This window comes from Sarcophilus harrisii, chromosome 1, assembly GCF_902635505.1.
Source record: "Sarcophilus harrisii chromosome 1, mSarHar1.11, whole genome shotgun sequence".
Taxonomy (NCBI): Eukaryota; Metazoa; Chordata; class Mammalia; order Dasyuromorphia; family Dasyuridae; genus Sarcophilus; species Sarcophilus harrisii.
The window spans coordinates 685,079,635-685,098,472 of NC_045426.1; the positions used below are offsets into that span (position 1 = coordinate 685,079,635).

Consider the following 18,838-nt stretch of genomic DNA (forward strand, 5'->3'; position numbering starts at 1 on the left):
GATAGTCAAGGTGCTACATCCTCTCTTTGTTTGCAGAGATTATTTATATTTTCTGTTTATTTGGTTCAGAATATCGCCATTATCTCAGAAGCAGCCAGTTCAGGTATTTCATTACAAGCAGACCGTCGAGCTAAAAATCAGAGGCGAAGGGTACATATGACTTTGGAATTGCCTTGGAGTGCTGATAGAGCTATTCAGCAGTTTGGTGAGTTAAAACTATTTTATCTTCAGTTGGCATATTAAAGTAATTGCACAATTAACTTGTTGCCCTTAAATTGTGAAAGTGTGTAAATTTAGCCATATTTTAATTTATGGTTCCTTAATAGATTGATAAGTCAGTAAACTAAAGTCTTGCTTGGACCCTCAATTTCCCAGATGATTGCTATCCTACCTTTTCAGCTCATTTCAGATTCCCAATGAAAAAGTGACAAAGACTGCATTTTTATTTATTTGAATGAATTCCTGGTAACAGAGCAGTGCTCTTTCTGCTGCAGAGCTCCCTGCCCGCTCAGTGTGCTGATAGGCCAGTAACAAATGAATTTTAGGTTGAGCTTTTTGCTTACTGTTTCAGTTCTAGTGAATGTCAACTTCAATAGAAGCATAAAACCAATCTTAATAATCTTACCAAATAAACAAGATCATTTACTTTTCCCTCCCTAAATGCAGGAAGAACTCATAGATCAAATCAAGTTACTGCTCCAGAATATGTATTTCTAATTTCTGAATTGGCTGGAGAGCAAAGATTTGCATCTATAGTTGCTAAAAGACTGGAGAGTTTGGTAAGTTTCTGTGAAGTCTCTTTTCGGTATCATTTAAAGAATATGATGGTTTCTATGTGGCTGTCTTCTAGTAAAAGGAGAGTGGGCTATGATTTTGCAATTGTGTGTTTTTGATAGGGGGCACTCACACATGGTGACCGAAGAGCAACAGAATCTCGAGATTTGAGCAGGTTCAACTTTGATAACAAGGTACATTTTACTGATAATCTCTGTATTTAAACATTTTTGTACCTAATTTGAAATTGTAGTTTTTTTAAAAAATCGCTAAAATTTCCTTGAACAGAAAATTAGTGGTTTGTTTAGAGTAAAAAGAATATATAATTCTTAAAATATGAATGTCAAGAAAACACATTGATAAACATGTATTTAAACTAGTATAATTTGGCGTTCATTCAGTTACAGTTCTTGGGCCAATGTAAGAATCTAAATGTTACATTAAAACTATTCTTGTACCATGTAGACTTGGAATTCTCAAATATCTATGACTGAGAACCCAAGAAGTGTGTCATACAGCAAAATTCTTACTTTATACAAGATGTTAATACTTAAAGGTTGTTTTTCTTTTATTTCTTTTCCCTCCAGTATGGGAGAAATGCTTTGGAAATTGTTATGAAATCCATTGTGAACCTAGATTCCCCAATGGTATCACCACCTCCTGACTATCCTGGAGAATTCTTCAAAGGTAAAATATTAGATAGAGCAAAATCTACATGCAAAAATAAAACTTTATTCAAGTTCAAATAAATAAAGCATTATTAAAATGCCACCCCAGATATTCAAGGTATAAAGACTCTCTGATTCTGTCATTCAAATCATACCTGAATCATTACTCTCCCTTTAAATAAAGAAAACTAGTTCAAATTAGGTCTCAGACACTTAGCTATGTGATTCTGAACAAGTCACTTTGCGTCACTTGTCTCTAAAATGAAAAAAAACTGTTTTGTGAAAACAATAACTAAATACTTCTCCTTTGAGTACTACTTGAAACAATTTTGTATAAAAGTTTTCGATTTTTGTAATCACATGCATTTTATCTTATATGGTCATTTATCATATTTGATCAAGAACTCTTGCCACTTTGAATCATGGAAATTATTATACCTTTTCTTTTAGTTTTATTTCCCTTGAGATTCTTGAATTTTGTCAGATAAAATAACTTTTTAGCATACTGGTTTAACACTCAGTAAATTTATCATGAGCAGCAGTTATCTCTTCTATATAAAGCCTGCTTTATTCTTATGTTAATATAATACTTAATATATTTCATGATAAGCCTCAGGTATTTTGTATATTTTGTTGGCTATTGTGAAAGGAATTTATTTTTCTATTCTTCTAAGTTCTCTTCACTAACATAAAAGAAACCTTAATTTGTGGGTTTACTTTATATCTTATAAAGTGATTAAGTGTTCATTTAATCTTTATTTGAATTTTCAGGGTTCTCTATATAATCATTTGTAAAAGGCAATAACATGGTTTCTTGATTGATTATGATTATTTTTCTCGATTTCTTTTTTTATTACTATTGCTGTTATTATTTATTATCATAGCAATTCTAGGGACTATATCAAGTAAAGTAAGAGTTAAAGTCATTTGCTTTGTTCCTTTTCTTATTGGTAAGATCTCTGAGGTATCACCATTACATTGATCTTCGCCCACATAAGTTATTAGCACTCTCTTGTTCCTGAATTTTGACACATGAATAATCTTAATCTGTAATATTGCTCTACTTTCCTTGTGAGTTTTGTGGTTATGTGTATTTAAAATTTCATTCATTAGGTCTTATTCCATGAATTCTGAATGAGATCTGTAAGATCAAATTTATCTCCCTTTCATTAGCATCTTGATAATTAATCATATAAGCATGTAGAAAAGGCATGGTGGTTATATGAGATCACAGATTTTCTTAATAACTCTTTTCTTACATATTTTTCCTCTTTTGAACCACTGGAATATCTGTTGCTAATCTTCCTCCATTGTATCCCCTCTTATATCAAACCCTGGATATATGAATGCAGAAAGTTTTCCTCCTTCTCCTTTTGACTGCCAGCCCTTTCTTCTGCCCTTTGTTAGATATAGTCAGTCCCTGGCCTCATATTTTAAGCTTAGACACCAGTATTATAAACACTACTTGTAAAAGTCAACCCCAGTAATATTTTGTATTTTCTGTAAAAGAATTTTTTTCTGTTCTTTTTTTTAAAAGATGTTAATTAATGATTTTTTTAAGACTACTTAACAATTTTCAAATGTTAGTAATAATTAAACTTTGCCTAAATTATAATCTTTATTTTGATATGACTAAAATATATCAATGATGTTTTTACCCTAAACTAGTATAATCATGAATAAAAAATAATTGTAACTCTTCTCAGTTCATTTTTACCATTTTGTCATAAAAGCCTCTTCATCTAGCCAGGCATATTTGAAATTCCCTAAATCAACTTAATTGAATTAGATTACAATGTTAGATTTTTTTTTCCCCCTTCACTGTCATTTCTCAGTGGACAATCAAAACACATCAACACATTTGTCATGTCTGCAAATTTTCATTTTGTACAAATAACCCCTTTTCCTGAAATTTGAGGAACTTGTTCACTGCCACTTCGCTGTAATCACCACCATTGGTCACTGCATTGACCAGAATAAGCCTTTCAGTAATCATTATGTAGTCTTTATATACACTTAACTCCTGTCTCTGCTTATTTTGCATTCCTTAGACTTAGATTTTCTTTCTTTTTTCTTTATAAAGCTTTTTATTTTGAAAACTTATGCATGGAAAGTAAATGAGTAAGAAAACAAAATGTAAGCGAACAACAACAAAAAGAGTGAAAATGTTATATTGTGATCCACATTCAATTCCTACAGTCCTCTCTCTAAGTGTTAGATGTCTCTCTTCATCACAAAATCATTGGAACTGGCATCAATCATCTCATTGTTGGAAAGAGTCGCGTTCATCAGAATTGATCGTCGTGTAACATTAATGTTGTCGAGTACGATGATCTCCTAATTCTGCTCATTTCACTTAGCATCAATCCATGTATAGACTTAGATTTTCAAGTTCATTGAATTCTTCATGGTAATCTTTTCTTAGAGTGCAGTAATTGCTTAGTTTAATACTACCCTCTCTTTTGTTCATTACCTACTCTACTTTCAGGGTACCCACTTGACTACCTCTCCTTAACTACATGGACATATTTTAATTCCTCAAGTAAATGCTTTTTTTCGATTACAAATGAAAAAATGGAGTGTTTTGAAAACATTCCAAGTAACTTGGTATATGCCAGACTGAAGAAACAGAGTTAAAACTTAAAACTTTGGAGCCAAATATTGGGACAAATGTTATTGTTTGTTTGTCTTTTTATGAAGAATCTTAAGTGTTTTAGCTTAAATATTAGATTATATCTCCAGAAATGTAAAGCTTTGATTAAACAAGTAGGTAGAGAATAGAAGGTTGTGTTGGGAAAATGTTAGTGACAATTTTGACATACAAGTGTTGTATCTATAGATAAATTTTTTGTTGAAGGATCTTGTTAATCATCTAAGTTTTCTTCATTATCCTTCCTTTTTCCCTTCTCATAGAGGTATCCTTTATTCTCATGTTAACAATATTTTTAAATACAAAAGAAGACCAAATATTTCTCAAAACTGAATAGATATAGAGTGCACATCAGAATTTTTCAGGATTTCTATACATTATTGTAGTCACTGTGTATATTTTTAGTCTGCTTTATTTCATATAAACCTTCCCGTGCTTCTCCGTATGTTATTTCTTACAACACAATAATTACTCTTTCATTACATTTTTGTATCAGTCTCTCTAATCATTCCCGAATCAGTGGGCATATGCTTTGTTTTCCAGTACTTTGCTATCACAAACTGAGTGCTGCTATAAAGATTTAAGATTTTGCCATGTAGGAATACTTATTTTCAGTGCTTTCATTTAAGGTTATATTTTCAAAGTAAAAAATTAACCAATTTGAATAGGGTCTTGTGTGTTTGGTATTCTATATTCAGATTTTACCCTAAAGCTCCTAGAATATTATAGAAGAACAGACTTTTCTAAATTCTGAGATTCTTTTTTTTTTTTTTTTCTGTTATACACCTGATACCAAAGGCTAGATGTCTTAAACCAGCCTCTCACTTCTATCCTCCACCCCAACCTCTCCCCCCCCCCACCCCCAATCCTTTTTCCTACTACCAATACTTTGTTCATTGTATCAAACTGAAACAAAATCAAGCTTCCTTGTCTGGTAGAAACTTCAGGATTCTTTTAGAGGAATGGTAAATATGGGTGGCCGTGATTAGGTGAAATGACTTATCAAGGAAGTGGCTTAAGAGATATTCATATATTTTCTTTTAGATGTCCGACAAGGCTTAATAGGCGTGGGGCTTATAAATGTGGAAGACCGTTCTGGAATTTTGACTCTTGACAAAGGTATTCCTCTTGATTTTGTTTATATACTTCCTGTGAGTGGGGATTATTTCATTTATTGTCATCGTATCTTTCATGCCCTAAAACAAAGGTTGGCATTTACTAATTGGTAATATGCATTGGACCAAAAGAAGATAGTGGATACATGTACATGACATGGTAGCAGGAAAAAATGCTAAAGTGTTAGAATTTTTGTAAGGCATTTTAGGTGAAAAGAAGATGGGGAAAATCTGAGAGCTATATATGAAAAGGGAGCAAAGCAAAATAATGTATGTTTTTATTCCTTATCACTTAAATTAATTAGAGGTTTAATTGTGATTTCTCTTTCAGATTACAATAACATAGGAAAATTCCTAAATCGTATTTTGGGTATGGAGGTCCACCAGCAGAACGCCTTGTTTCAGTATTTCTCAGACACACTTAATGCAGTCATACAAAATGCCAAAAAGAATGGAAGATATGATATGGGTATTTTAGGTAAGGAGTAAGCTCAAGATAAAGTAATATATTCATATGTTATTAATTTTTTTCTTATATTGACTTTATTATTCTTTAAAGATCTTGGTTCTGGGGATGAGAAGGTGAGGAAAACAGATGCTAAGAAATTTCTAACACCAGGATATTCAACTTCAGGTCATGTTGAATTGTACACGGTAAGTTAAATATATACATTTCATGTTGTGGGCAAATCTGATGCTTAGATGAATGCCCCTTCAAGTATCTCATAGTGGTACCTTACTTTGTTTTTCTTTTGTTTCTCCTACAGATCAGTGTAGAAAGAGGCATGTCTTGGGAAGAAGCAACCAAGATTTGGGCAGAACAGACAGGACCAGATGATGGCTTTTATTTATCACTGCAAGTAGGAGCCTCTAATAGCTCAACGACTATGAGACCAGACCAATTTCTTTTTCAGCAGTATAGTTTTTATTGATTTCTTTAATGTTTTAAAAAATACATTGTAGAATACATTGATGAAATTTTTACTTCCTCTATTTAGTTAAATAGTATTTAGCAAAGCAAAACATTTATTAAGCAATGTCTGTGTGCTAGACACTTTGCTGAGAGAGTACCAGAGATGAAATTATAAGAAAAATAGAGTGTATTCTCAGAGTTTATAATCTATGGGGGGGAAATAATACACTAAAAGTTGCTGGAAGGACATTGGAGGGAGGGAGGATATGGAGTAGAACCCAGTACTTGGGTCCAGGTGTCAAAAGTCTGGAAAGTCAGAACGTAGCTGATAGGTGCTTATCAGTGAAAAATAATTTATTAAAGGGTTTATGTTTTATTTAGTTAAATATCTGAAGTACGAAAAAAAGGTGGGGGGGGGGAGGAAAGAACAGTCCTTAAATTCAAAAGGCTTCCATTTTAGGTTCTCAACAAACATAAAGAGTAAATTGTGTGCACATTATATATGGTGTTATATTTTCACAAGTGTGGCCTGAACATAATGAAGCTAATAGATAGCATGAACTTCTTGTCACCGGGAGCCGGGCTACCTAATGATGAAATGTTTGAGGCCTTAGCAACCCATGAAATAATATAAGAAATGGTCCTTAGTCTTTGCCTACTTACTTTGTAAACATAATAACAGAACTGGGGCAATGAATGCTCAGAATGCATTTTTTTAGGCTGCCAAAATTTTTGGCTATTGATCCTCTAAATGTAAGGTCTTTGCCCAACTTTACCAGATGGATGTAGTGTGAGAAGAAGTAAGTCATATTTAACCTTGTGATTTTTTTAATCTAAGTGAAACCAGAAAGATGAGAGAAGTTATAGTTAAATGGAAATGTGACTCACAAGTTCTTTTTGGCAAAATAAAGAAAGAACTTCAAGAATTATTTTTGAATGGGTCATTGTGCTATACTAATGAGTATTTTCAGAAAGGTTACCACAAAGATAACTGTTGCATATGCCCCAGTGGAGAACAGAATGTGAAGACATTTTGTGACTATTGTCTACTCCTTGTTACCTGGAATGTGCCTAAGAATACACCAATACTAAAATGCTTCCTGTCCTAGATTAATTACAGTAACAATCCTAATCCTAGAGAGGAAAGTAGATGAAATGTAAAAATCTCTTATTGATGGAAAGGAGGTCCAGGACACATGCACAGTTCAGCACACTTGGGTCTTGATTAACTGTTCTGAAAGGGCATGGGAGTAGTCATGTAGTTGGGGTTGATTTGCAGTGTAAGAAAATAAAACCAGAAGTAGCGGTTTTTTTTTTTTTTTTTTTTTTTTTTGGAGTTATATGTAATGTTTAACCTATGTTGGATTACTTGCTGTCTAGGTGAGGGAAGAGGTAGAAAGAGGGAGAAAAAAACAAAGATGAATGTTGAAAACTGTCTTTGTATTTTGAAAAAAGCTATAATTAAATACAAATACTTTTTTAAAAAGGAACTTACATTCTAAAAAAAATCAAAAAGTTACATAGGTGCCTGTTTCATATCAATGATTGAAACTTGACTGCACACATTTGAGCTCCCTTTAGGGATCAATGACAGTAGACCAAGTAGTGTTGTATTTATCTCCTTAAAATATTTTATTAGAATGATATCTCTTGATCTTTTCTGCAGATAAGAAATAATAAAAAAACTGCCATCTTGGTGAAAGAAGTGAATCCCAAAAAGAAGCTTTTCTTAGTTTATAGACCAAATACTGGGAAACAGCTTAAATTAGAGACTTTGGCTGATCTGAAAAAGAAGTATAAAAAGGTAATTTTCTTATGTGTGAGTCCATGTGTTTATAGACTTTGTAAACTTCCTCGTGTAATTTTTTTTTAAATGGAAATTCCAATTTTATTTAAAATATCTAAGGTAAGATTATCAAAAGATGATTGGGATGTTAGAGAGATAAAGAGACCTTAGAAATCATCTTGTCCTACCTCTTATTTCATATGAGGAAATGAGTTGAGATGGTTTGCTTCAAAGATCATTCAGTAATTTCAGGTCACAAATTCAATTTACTGTATAATCTACAAGATCTTATCTTCCTTTCTTCCTTGCTTCCTCTTTCCCTCTCTCAATGGATGCTGAAGCGCCAAGATGCCTACTAAGCTTAATTTTGTGTTTTATAGAGGAGTTAAAATTCCATTAATCATTGGTTTGAATGCTTTGGGAAGAGGTTTTGGAAAATAACATTATAGTTTTCTAATACTGATGACTTAATTTTGGGCTTTTTTGGAAACGTCTTCTAATTCACCTATCAGTCTACCAAAACCTTTTATGTTGCTAAAACAAACCTAATTCACATCTGTTCATTAGTGATTAATAAGTAAAATTTTATTAAGCATCTTAATCTGGCCTCATTACTGTGCTAGACATTGGGCATATCAAAAAAAAAACAAAAACAAAAAAAACCCAAATATAATAAAACCAGGTCCTTCAGGAATGTTTGCTTTGGGATGGGAGAATAAGTCAATAATTATTGAGGAAATCAGGAAAAGTTTCATATAGAGTTCTCAGTTTTGAAGGAAAATTGAGTTTAGCCACTACTTCTGATAACTTGGATTTTGCCTTATTTTTACAGGTAGCTTCAGATGATGCCTTGGCTCACTGGCTAGATCAGTATAATTCATCTGCAGATACATGTACTCATGCATATTGGTTAGTATTTAAATGATTTTCGGAATATTTGACAATGAAATGAAGATACAGTAACATAGCTGCATTCACTTTTTTTGTTTTTTTATTTTGTCAAAGTATTAGATATTGATTTTTAGAAACACGGACTTGGAAGTTTTTTTCTTTCTGTACATTCCCTGTATTGCTCATAGATTTTTACGCCCAGTGCTCAGATTTCAGCTTACTCTGGTCATGGAGAATAAATGTTTCATCTTATTTTTTCAAATTTCCTTTTTGTTTAAATCACTCTTATGCTTTAAACCACAATTCTGAGATACAATCTTCACAAAATGGAATTTTAGTATTTAGTGCTTGAGTAAGCAAATAGAATTGCAATGGGAATAAAGCAGCCGAAGTTTTCTAAACTATTATATATGGGTTTATATTCTGCTAGAAAAATTGTATTTTGTAATGAAGGTGAGGAATGAATGTCTTAGATTATGCTTATGAGTTGAAATGAATATTCGGTAGTTTCTAATATTCCAGTTGTCTTTTCCATCTAGGTATCTTGTATGACCTAGAATTCTAATCTTGCTCACTTAGTAGCATGTGGCTATTTTGTGAAAAGTAATAGGAAAAAAATAGGCCTAATTTTTTATCTGCTCATTATTGGGCAGATGGGTAACATTGACTTGCAGTAAGCAATACATTTCTTTGGGAAAATGTTACTGTGTTGAATGTTAGGAATATCCTCCAGGTTTTATGTTCAAAGAAGCTAACTTAAGAATAGGCCTTCTGGTAATAACATCTGCTTTTGTGAATAAGCTAAATGCTATATGCAGTTTGATTTCGGTGCTTTTAGGGATCTGAAGTTCTGTCGTTGTTGATATAAAGCATCAACATTTTCTAATCTCGTGCACTGGACTAGGATCTTGGTCTTTGAATAAGCCCAATCTTTTAAGCAGCTATTGCCATTAAAATGATATTCAGAATACAGATTTTGAACTTTGTAAGAATACCATTTCTACCAGTAAGCTTATAATGCTTATATGTATTACATGGATATAATTATAATTAGCCTTTCAATAATACCATTTTGATTTGATACTCTAAAGACTTGTTAATTTTGTACTATTGAGGCAATCGATTCCAAACTTGTTTCTGTACTGGGAGATAACTTTTTTTATCTGATAATTTGATGGAATATATTATCATTTTACATTAAAGACTGAAATTGTTTTATACCTTTCTGCTTTAATTCTACCAGTAATTAATCTTTTATCATTGCTTATTGTACTGATAATTTGAAATTGGGAAGTGACATTTATTTGGCATTGTTAACATTTGGGATAATGAGTGTAAAATTAAAATGATTAGATGACTAAACTAGTTAACTAGAAACTTGATAGTCCCTCTTCAAGGAACCAAGACAATCAAAACAGTGATTGTTTGCTAAGTTTGTATAGAGAATCTAAAATGGCAAAGACAGATATATGAGAAAAAAGATTTGCTGATCCTTAGGTGTGAAGTATAAGGAAGGGTAGAATGGAGCCAATTAAGTGGGGAGTAGGTAGAGATCGTGAATTTTGTCTTTGAAATTGAAGAATTGGGAAATTCTGTCCATTAATCCGTTTCCCTCTTTCTTCCTCCCCTCTCCAGGAGAGGCAATTGCAAAAAAGCAAGTTTGGGATTAATTTGCGAAATAGGTCTACGGTGTCGTACCTATTATGTTTTATGTGGCTCAGTACTGAGTGTTTGGACAAAAGTTGAGGGAGTTCTAGCATCTGTCAGCGGCACAAATGTGAAGATGCAGATAGTTCGGCTACGAACAGAGGATGGGCAGCGTATTGTAGGTAAGTTTTTTTTCTATTGCTTATGAACCCATGCTAGTCTATAAGCTATAAGAGATAGCCCATTGTTTTCTGACTTTTGTTTCTAGTCAGAGGCAGCATGGAGGAGAACTAGAGAGAACCATTGCTTCCGAGTCAGAAGGCGCTCCTTTCATTTTTCTCACTTCTGATCCACACTCCCTGAGTAAAGGCCCCTGAGCTCTCTTGACCTCAGAACCCTCTTCACCATCCCCACCCCCACCCCTTCCCCTGCTCACCACTAAGAGTTGCAGCAGAATTTATTCTTGTGATTTCCCACAGGATGCAGTTGTAGGTCCAAGACACCCAAAAAAGGGCCCCTATAGATGTACTTTTATTTCCTACTAGGTAGTGAAACAGTAGACTAAAAATCACAATTAAAATCAAATTAGACCTCATTCATTTAGCAGCAAGCAGATTCTGGCACTGAATGTCTCTGTCTCAGGTCCCCCATCTATAAAATAGGGATAGAGCATCTACTGCTTGATGTGCTGAGAGGATCAAATGAAATCAAGGGTCCTTTTCAAAGCTTCAGATGCTGTTTATGAAGCTAACAGTTATTATCACTATTTTTCCAGCCAAGTTTCCATTTGGCACCTTCAGCTTTTCCTTGATAGTAAGAGTCAGGGCCTCCTGTGTCCTTGCCCTCCCCCAGATCGTGTGTCCCAGCTTCCCATTAATTCTCTGGAGCACCTTCCTGAGCCAGCCTTATTGGCTACAGAAATAGAGGAGACACAACCCCCTTCTCAGGGGAAAGGCTTCATGACCAAGAACATAGAGTTGATTGGATGTAGAAGTTTGGGAAGATGTCCCACTTGCTTTGCTGTATGATCGTAAGCAAGTCATTCTAATTCTGACCTCCCTGGCCCTCATCATACTCATGAGAATGACAGCCACAGTGTCCTACTAGATGGAGAGCCTGGATTGTAGCCCTGTAGAAATCAGCAAGACGACAGTACAGCACTGTTGGGTGGCATCATAGTCTTTGGGCAGTTACTGATCCTACTATGTGCTGATTGGAATCCAGGACATGGTCGGGAAGGTGACAGTGCCCTCCTTGATCAGTATCTGTTCTTAGTTCTTGAGTTATGGTGTCCCCAGACTCTAACTCTTCAGCTGATTGCCAAAGAGATCGGCAAGCAGCTCCAGCAGCAGCTTTTGTATTGGAAATCAAGATTAGTTTCTTCCTCTTTTGAAACTTGGTAGGGATAACTACATGGTGCATCCTGCCCTGGAGTCAAGAGGACCCAAGTTCAAATCCAGCCTCACACACTTAACATAGCTCTGTGACCTGGGACTAGTGGCTTAAAAACAGAAGAAATTTGTTGCAGTTCCAAAGTATGGCTTTTGCTTTTCTCATGATTAGGTAGTCCCCAAGAATTTTTCAAATCCAACCTCTGCTTTATTTCTAATTACAGGTTTGATCATTCCTGCAAATTGTGTCTCTCCCCTTGTAAATCTTCTGTCAACGTCAGACCAGTCCCAGCAGCTCGCAGTGCAGCAGAAGCAGATATGGCAGCAGCATCACCCACAGAGCATCACCAATTTGAGCAACTTGTAAAAGAATAGACTGCAGGTTTTTGACATGGGTGTTTCTGGAAAAGCTATCCAAGCATATCATTTGCATAAAAATCAGGGACAGATTCCAAAGAATTTTTTCAGTTGCGCTCTCTCTGGTAATATTTTGGGAATGAGGAGGTACCTGGAAAAGATGGCCAAACTGAGACTCAGCAATGCTGATGGTGGTGCAAATGTCCTTCCCTACGTAGGCTTTTCCTCTAGTACTTACTTAACTTCCCATTTGCTTTGACTTTGGGCAAGCAGGGGTGTGTCTTTTTTTTTTTTTCTTTTTTTTTTTTAAATTCATGGGCTTTATTTGTTTGTTTTTTATTTCTTAAACTAAGACCACAATTTGTGCAAAAATGTGTGGATTTTCCCAAACTGGCTTTACCTTGATTTTTGTCCTTCAGCGCTCAGGGTTTACGCAGGACATCTATGCCGTGGCTGGGCGAGACTTCCCAGGATGCATGTCTTTGAGTCTTTAAATAGAGAAAATCTTTATTGGTTCTTCTTTTCAACATGTAAAACAGGTTTAGAACTAAGCATGAAATGGAAATGGTTGTTCATCATGCATTCGGGTTCTTTCCCAGTTTTTGTTCTGACAGTGCATGTCTTTGAAAGCACGTCGTGAGTAAGATCCCACCAAAGTCAGGGGGTGGAGAGGAGCACAGTTGTACGGACAGCTATGCTTAGTAAGTGTTGCTTTTCTCCCCTCCTCTTCTGAGGCAGTGAGTCCACCACACGTATGCCCTTCTTTGTGATAAAATTCTTAAATTAAAAATTAGTTCCTTTTAATGTATTAATAATATTCCTAATGTGCTGCAAAAAAAAAAAAAGGCTCAAAGCCTATTTTTCTCAAGATGGCATTTTTCCTTAATTGGAGATGGTTATGGAAACTAAGTGCAAATTGACCTCTATCTTGCAAAACAATCCTCTTATTTTTTACTTGTAATTTAATTTGTCACTTGTAAGATGAAACCTTACTTGAGCTGTAAAGTAGACAATGGGGAAAACACTTGAGGCTTCTGCTGTATGTGCTCTTTGTTACCCAGTAACTTGAATACTGTTTAATATGTTGTAAGACATTTGTAGAGTTTATCTGGAGCTGTTTAAAATGGTAATGTACAAATGTGAATAGTCACTTATCTATGATATGGGTAAGTTTTGTTTTGCCTATAATAGTAAATGTTTATAACAAGTGAGGGACAATGTTTGTCTTTTTTTTTTCTCTTTTTTTTTCTTTTTTTTTTTTTTTTTTTTGCTTGCACAGGTTGCACTATTGAAAACTTTTGAGATTGTATAAACCTGTCCAGAAAGCTGCAAGATACCAAAATCTTGTAGATGTCAAATAAAAGTTATTGTACTAACAAGAAGTGGACTCTTGCTTAGGCAGTCATCCCATGTAGTAGCAGTTTCACTTTGGGTGTTGCCTCAGCATTCTGTTGAAGCTTTCTGTTCCGATGAAAGTGAGCTCTTTCTGCCCTAAAGAGCTGATAGGTGGTAGCACTTACCCGTACTTGGACAAGGTCAGTTTCCACGTTGTTTCTTTTAGTCTTCTGGCATTGACCTGGACGTGGAGAATTTCCCTCTCAGTATAGTTAGGTGTTCCTGGCAGAAATTGAGTGCAGCCATCTATCTCTTGCAGGGGGAGTGGGGAGAGGTGGTAAATTTTCTTTAAGCACATTCTTGGACATTTCATCATGAGTTTACTTAACATGCCTTCTAATGATATTAAATTGAGAAGAAAAATCTGTCCTCTTTTTTGTTCACTTCCCTGGTTGAAGGAGTCTTTGCATTCAAGTGATCTCCTCTTAGAGTACCAGAACTATGCTTCTGCCTCCAATTAGACAGCAGAGAATAAGATTGCCCCTCAAGGTGTTAGTATAGGGCACATGGTAAGACCCCCATAGTGATTGGACAAAGAGATTCTGAAATAAACCCTTCCAGTGGAAAGACATAGTGAGAGAATAGGCCTCTGCTGGCTTCTGGCCAAATTTCCAAACTTACTTGCTATTTAATGGTGGTTTTTAAGTAGATCATGATTTCCTTTAAAGCAGTTCCAGAATAGTTCTTTCAGTATGCATTTAAATGACATTATAGTTGATGTATTTAAATTTACTCTTGGGGTAGTTAATCTTGCTGCCAGAAGGACATGATTTGTGATACTGTTTTGATTCCTTGCTAAAATGAGGCATGTGTGTATATACATATATATGTATATGTGAGCATGTAGATATATATGTATGTGTTTATAGTGTTTTTGTGTGTACACACACAGATTTTAAATGACCAAACTGAAAGTGTCAGAGAATAGGGATAAGTGATACTGGAGGTTTTGTATTTGAACCCTTCTCAATGTGGAAGCACGCAAAACAGAAAGTCTTGATTTTTTTTTTTTTTTTTTTTTTGGTACCCTGATAGCTTTTGTGTTATACTTTAATGATTACATGCTCAGGGAAGTGGGAATTCTAGAGTTTAAAAGCCCCTTCCTAAGAAGATTTGATTTCCAAACTCATGAAGTTAATCCATTCTTTAAGGTTTTAGCCAAAGCAACTCAACATAGAATCACTCATTTTAGTCTCACCTTTTTTTGAACTAAGGACTTGATTTTTAATCTGACTTTTGTTTTTGTGTCAAAAGCTCAATGTGATATTAAGCTTTGACGTGTTTGTTTAAGGGGTAGGAGTGGGGGAGAATTTTGGTTTAGAGTGTGTTGGAATTCCAGGCCATAGCCTGGTGCAAAAATAATTTTTAAAGGTTTTCTCTAAATTTCTTCATTGCCAGAGAAGTCTTTGTAAATTAGTAATCAGAATATTCAGATATGCTGTCTAATGATTCATATTTACAAGGATATTATATTAACAAAACATCTCTAACAAAGACACAGCCTCATTTTCCCTATTACTCTAAGTAATTTGTAGTTATCCAGCTCCAAGGATAAGCTCTATACTTCACATTACTTCACAGCTGCTATTAGAGGCTAGTAACTTTGGGACAAAAGAAGGCCACTGCCTTTAAATTGTACTGGGGGGGAGGGGGGGGAATGGAAAGCAGTTGCCAGTAGACAGAGGCTTTTTATCCCGATCATGTTCTGGTGAGGTCAAAAACAAGCAGAACATGTATCAAGGTGGGGCTCATTTAGATGATTCAGTTTGATGGACTTGAGGCAGTGGAACAACATTTTCTGGCCTTGACTTTTACTTTGGTCTTTTGGCAAGCAGGCTGGAGAGCTGCCCCCCTAGTAAGGAGCAGAGCATCCATACAGAAGTGTAAGGTACAGGCAAGGAGCTGGGAAAGGAAAGTCCAGACCCCTCAGGGCCTCACAGAAAAACACCTCATTTCTGCTTTTCTTCTATCTTCCCTTGCTCGGAAGATGGAAGCTGTGTAAAGATGTGCAAAAAATTGGAAGTTCTGTGAATTAAGGTATTGTTCGTTCCCATACTAGAAAAGCAATTACTATTACACCACCAGAGTGTTAAAAATCTACCTTGATCCTCTACCCTTTTGTTACCTGAGGCCTTCAAGGCCAACTGCTATAATAATTAAAACTTGAAAAAGCTACCAGTCTTCTGGTCAGAACACAGTGTTTTTTTAAGGGCACATAAATGAAGGAAACTTGTATCCTATAAACATGCAGCTCAAATTAGCGATGCCTTTCCTGAATATCCACCCTTCAACCCTACTCTTTACTAGATGTGTACAGAACTCTGTATATAGACATGTTGAAAGTTACTGAGTTGAGGCCTGTAAATATTTTTTGTAAATGGAGACATTTTTCCTAATTTGTTTCAATTTCCCTCTTCTTTCCCCCTATTTATTCACTTGCTGTACTATAGGGCATGGGAGTTTTTTTTGTTTTTTGTTTTTTTTTTTAATCTAGAAAAATGTGAGATAGACTTAGCTGAATTCTCCATATATTTTAAGATTTCTGTTCTGCATCCTTACTATAGAACTTCAGCTGTTTTTGTATCTTAATATTTTTAACAAGCCTGTTTTGCATTTTTTTTTTGTTTGTTTGTTTCCAATTTTACACTGTGCAATGCTTTGGGGGTGGGGGGTGGACTTGTGCACTTTCTGATATTGTCATCGTGTGACTCTGCTCCTTTATGTTGATCTTTTGATGCCATTAGAAGCTTGGATTCATTCTATCCCACACTTCAGTTGAAATTTTTCTGCCTTCTATGGTGCATTTTGGAGTGTTCATATATCACTCCTAAACAAATAAGGCTTGAATCCTCCAACCCTTGCACTTAAAACTCCGAATTTCTTTTCTCTAACCCCAGTGTGCAGCAACTGAAGGAAACAGTTGTTGATTTGGAAGCCGTGCATGGTCCTTTTGCCATCATCATCCTCTTCTCTTTCTTTAGGAATCTTTTACAATCAACGCTTTAAACCCTGTGAGTAGTTGGCAGAAATTTGTGGTCACCTTTTATCTACTTGTGTGTGTGTTAGATGTGTTAATTTTTAAAGATTTGAACTGACAATAAAATTTGTTTGTTTTTTCTTGAGAGGCCAAGAGCTATGGCCTATTGTATGTAGTAGCATATTGTGCTGTACAGCTGTACATACTAGAAACAAGCCTTAAATTCATGATTTTAAGTGGATTGGTATAATGAAGAACGGAGTAGTAGGCCATTTGAAACTGTTGGGCATTTCATCTAATGGACCTAGAATAAATTTATAACTTCATTTGGAATGGAAATGGAGGCATTTAGCATCACCAACCAAAAAAAAAAATCTTAAAGTGGGTGTCTGTTTTTTGGAATCCTTAAAAGTTTATCCATGTGTGCACATGTGCACACACGTGAGAGAGAAGCAGTGTTTTGTTTGGTCTTCCATAGCAAAGGCTACAACTAAACAGGGCTGAGTCCTAGTTGTGTGGGATAGTAAAATCCCTTTGGTGTAACTGCTAATCTAGATCTTGTACTGGGGGAATCAAGTGGTGATCAAAAGAAATCACCACTTTGGAAACGAAACAAGCCAGTTATACATTTTTCCTGGAAAGAAAATAAGTTTAACTGTTGTTAATGTGTAACTAGCAAGGACTTTCATGGCTGGATATTAAACACACCATTGCATCACAGGTAGTTCTCTTAAATATCACAAGAGTTGGGAAGTATATGTACATATTCTTGTGATATTTAAGGGAAGCTATCTGTTTTAACAAGTTTGGGCTACTCCTTTTATTTGATAAAATGCTTTTACAAATACCTCCAGTGCCTGACCTTGCTCAAACACATCTTCCTGCTCCCTGATTCTCTTTCTTCCATCTACAGTAACGTTGCAATCTTGTGTTTGTAGCATTATAAATCACATTTGTGGCAATGTCTGATACCACAACTTTACAGCACATTCTCTACCTTAACTGCAGAATCAAGCAAAGTGGAGACTTACGGAGTGAGAAAAGACATCATTTGAGTTGTCATATGGGAGAGTGTTCCAGGCAGGAAACTATATTTCTGGGGGCCCTCACATTTATCAGATGGGCCCAAATTCAAGATCTGCAGCATAGGGGATTTTTCACTCCTAAACTTGTGGTGCGGATGTGATGTGCCCCAAAGCCTCTGGGGTCCCTGCAGGCCCCAGGAAACCTTTTTAGCCAAATGCACCCTGGGTCGTGGGGGAGGGGTGGTAGCCAGCACTTCTTTTGATAGTATTCTGGCACTGAAGAAGATAAAGAAGTTTGAACTATTGATATTTTGTCTTTCTGACCTTGGCTTTTCTGGGTAGAGAACTTTTCATTAGATACGGCACAGTCTAACTGTTGTGAGAAAAACCATCCATCTTAATGGTTTTATAATGATGGCTAAACTACTGATACTTCTCAATGACCACTTGTATCTACCATCAGCCATGAGAGGTGGGAAGAGGTACACTGTATCTCTGCAATAAGACTTGCCATGGTTCTACCTCCAAGCAAAGGATCTTTTTATATGTAGGCACAGAGCCTCTTTTTGATCCCGAAATGGTGCATCTTGAGATGGCGGAATGGATTCCAAAGATGACTTTCCAACCAAGGCAGATTGTGAATTTTGCCGACTTGTTGTTTTGCTGGTTTGTTATTTGTTTGTTTTTTTTTTTTTTTTTAAATCACCTTTTTTATATTTCTACTCTGTTTTTGGAATTTGTCATGTAAAGATTCACTGTCTTGGTGATGCTGCATTGCTCCATGCAACTTTTTCATGGTGAAACAGTACTCTTGAGTGCTGTTTGCACCATTCTGATTTTTAACTTGACAAAATTGGAATCTCATGCAATAAAAAAAAATGTACTGGATGCATTTAGCAGGGTTTATACTTGTAAACTGAAAAAAAAAAAGATCAACAGTGGGACATTATGGAAATCTGTATTTAGTTTTTTGTCGGGGGCTTTTTTTGTTTTGGGGTGTTTTTTTTTTGTTTTGTTTTGTTTTTGTAAAATTATTAAATTAAACTGGCTAATACTCTGGAGTCTTTGATGTCCTTTATGAGAGAAAATGCTTTTTGGAGCACCTGTTTTTAGATTGTTGGTTGCCACATTTACCTCTTCATTTTTAATTGGTATCAGGTCAGCTTTGTATCTGCCCAAGATTAATAAATTGTTGGAGACTACATGGAATCATAGGTCTTTTGATATCAGACGGGATCAGAAATAGATT

At 35.3% G+C, this 18,838-nt stretch overlaps 1 protein-coding gene across 3 annotated transcripts in view; it reads left to right on the forward strand.

Annotated features, from left to right (window-relative positions):
• Window positions 1-18,519, forward strand: part of SBNO1 (strawberry notch homolog 1) — a 73,770-nt gene extending 55,251 nt beyond the window's left edge. For all 3 annotated transcript variants that reach the window (XM_031948454.1, XM_031948455.1, XM_031948453.1), the window contains 12 exons: window positions 70-205; window positions 667-779; window positions 897-968; window positions 1,362-1,461; window positions 5,137-5,211; window positions 5,539-5,685; window positions 5,767-5,861; window positions 5,975-6,067; window positions 7,787-7,924; window positions 8,739-8,815; window positions 10,433-10,626; window positions 12,060-18,519. In XM_031948454.1, the coding sequence (XP_031804314.1) occupies window positions 70-205; window positions 667-779; window positions 897-968; window positions 1,362-1,461; window positions 5,137-5,211; window positions 5,539-5,685; window positions 5,767-5,861; window positions 5,975-6,067; window positions 7,787-7,924; window positions 8,739-8,815; window positions 10,433-10,626; window positions 12,060-12,202 (1,383 nt within the window). In that variant the 3' untranslated portion in view covers window positions 12,203-18,519. The remainder of the gene's footprint in view (window positions 1-69; window positions 206-666; window positions 780-896; window positions 969-1,361; window positions 1,462-5,136; window positions 5,212-5,538; window positions 5,686-5,766; window positions 5,862-5,974; window positions 6,068-7,786; window positions 7,925-8,738; window positions 8,816-10,432; window positions 10,627-12,059) is intronic.
• Window positions 18,520-18,838: the final 319 nt, after the last annotated feature.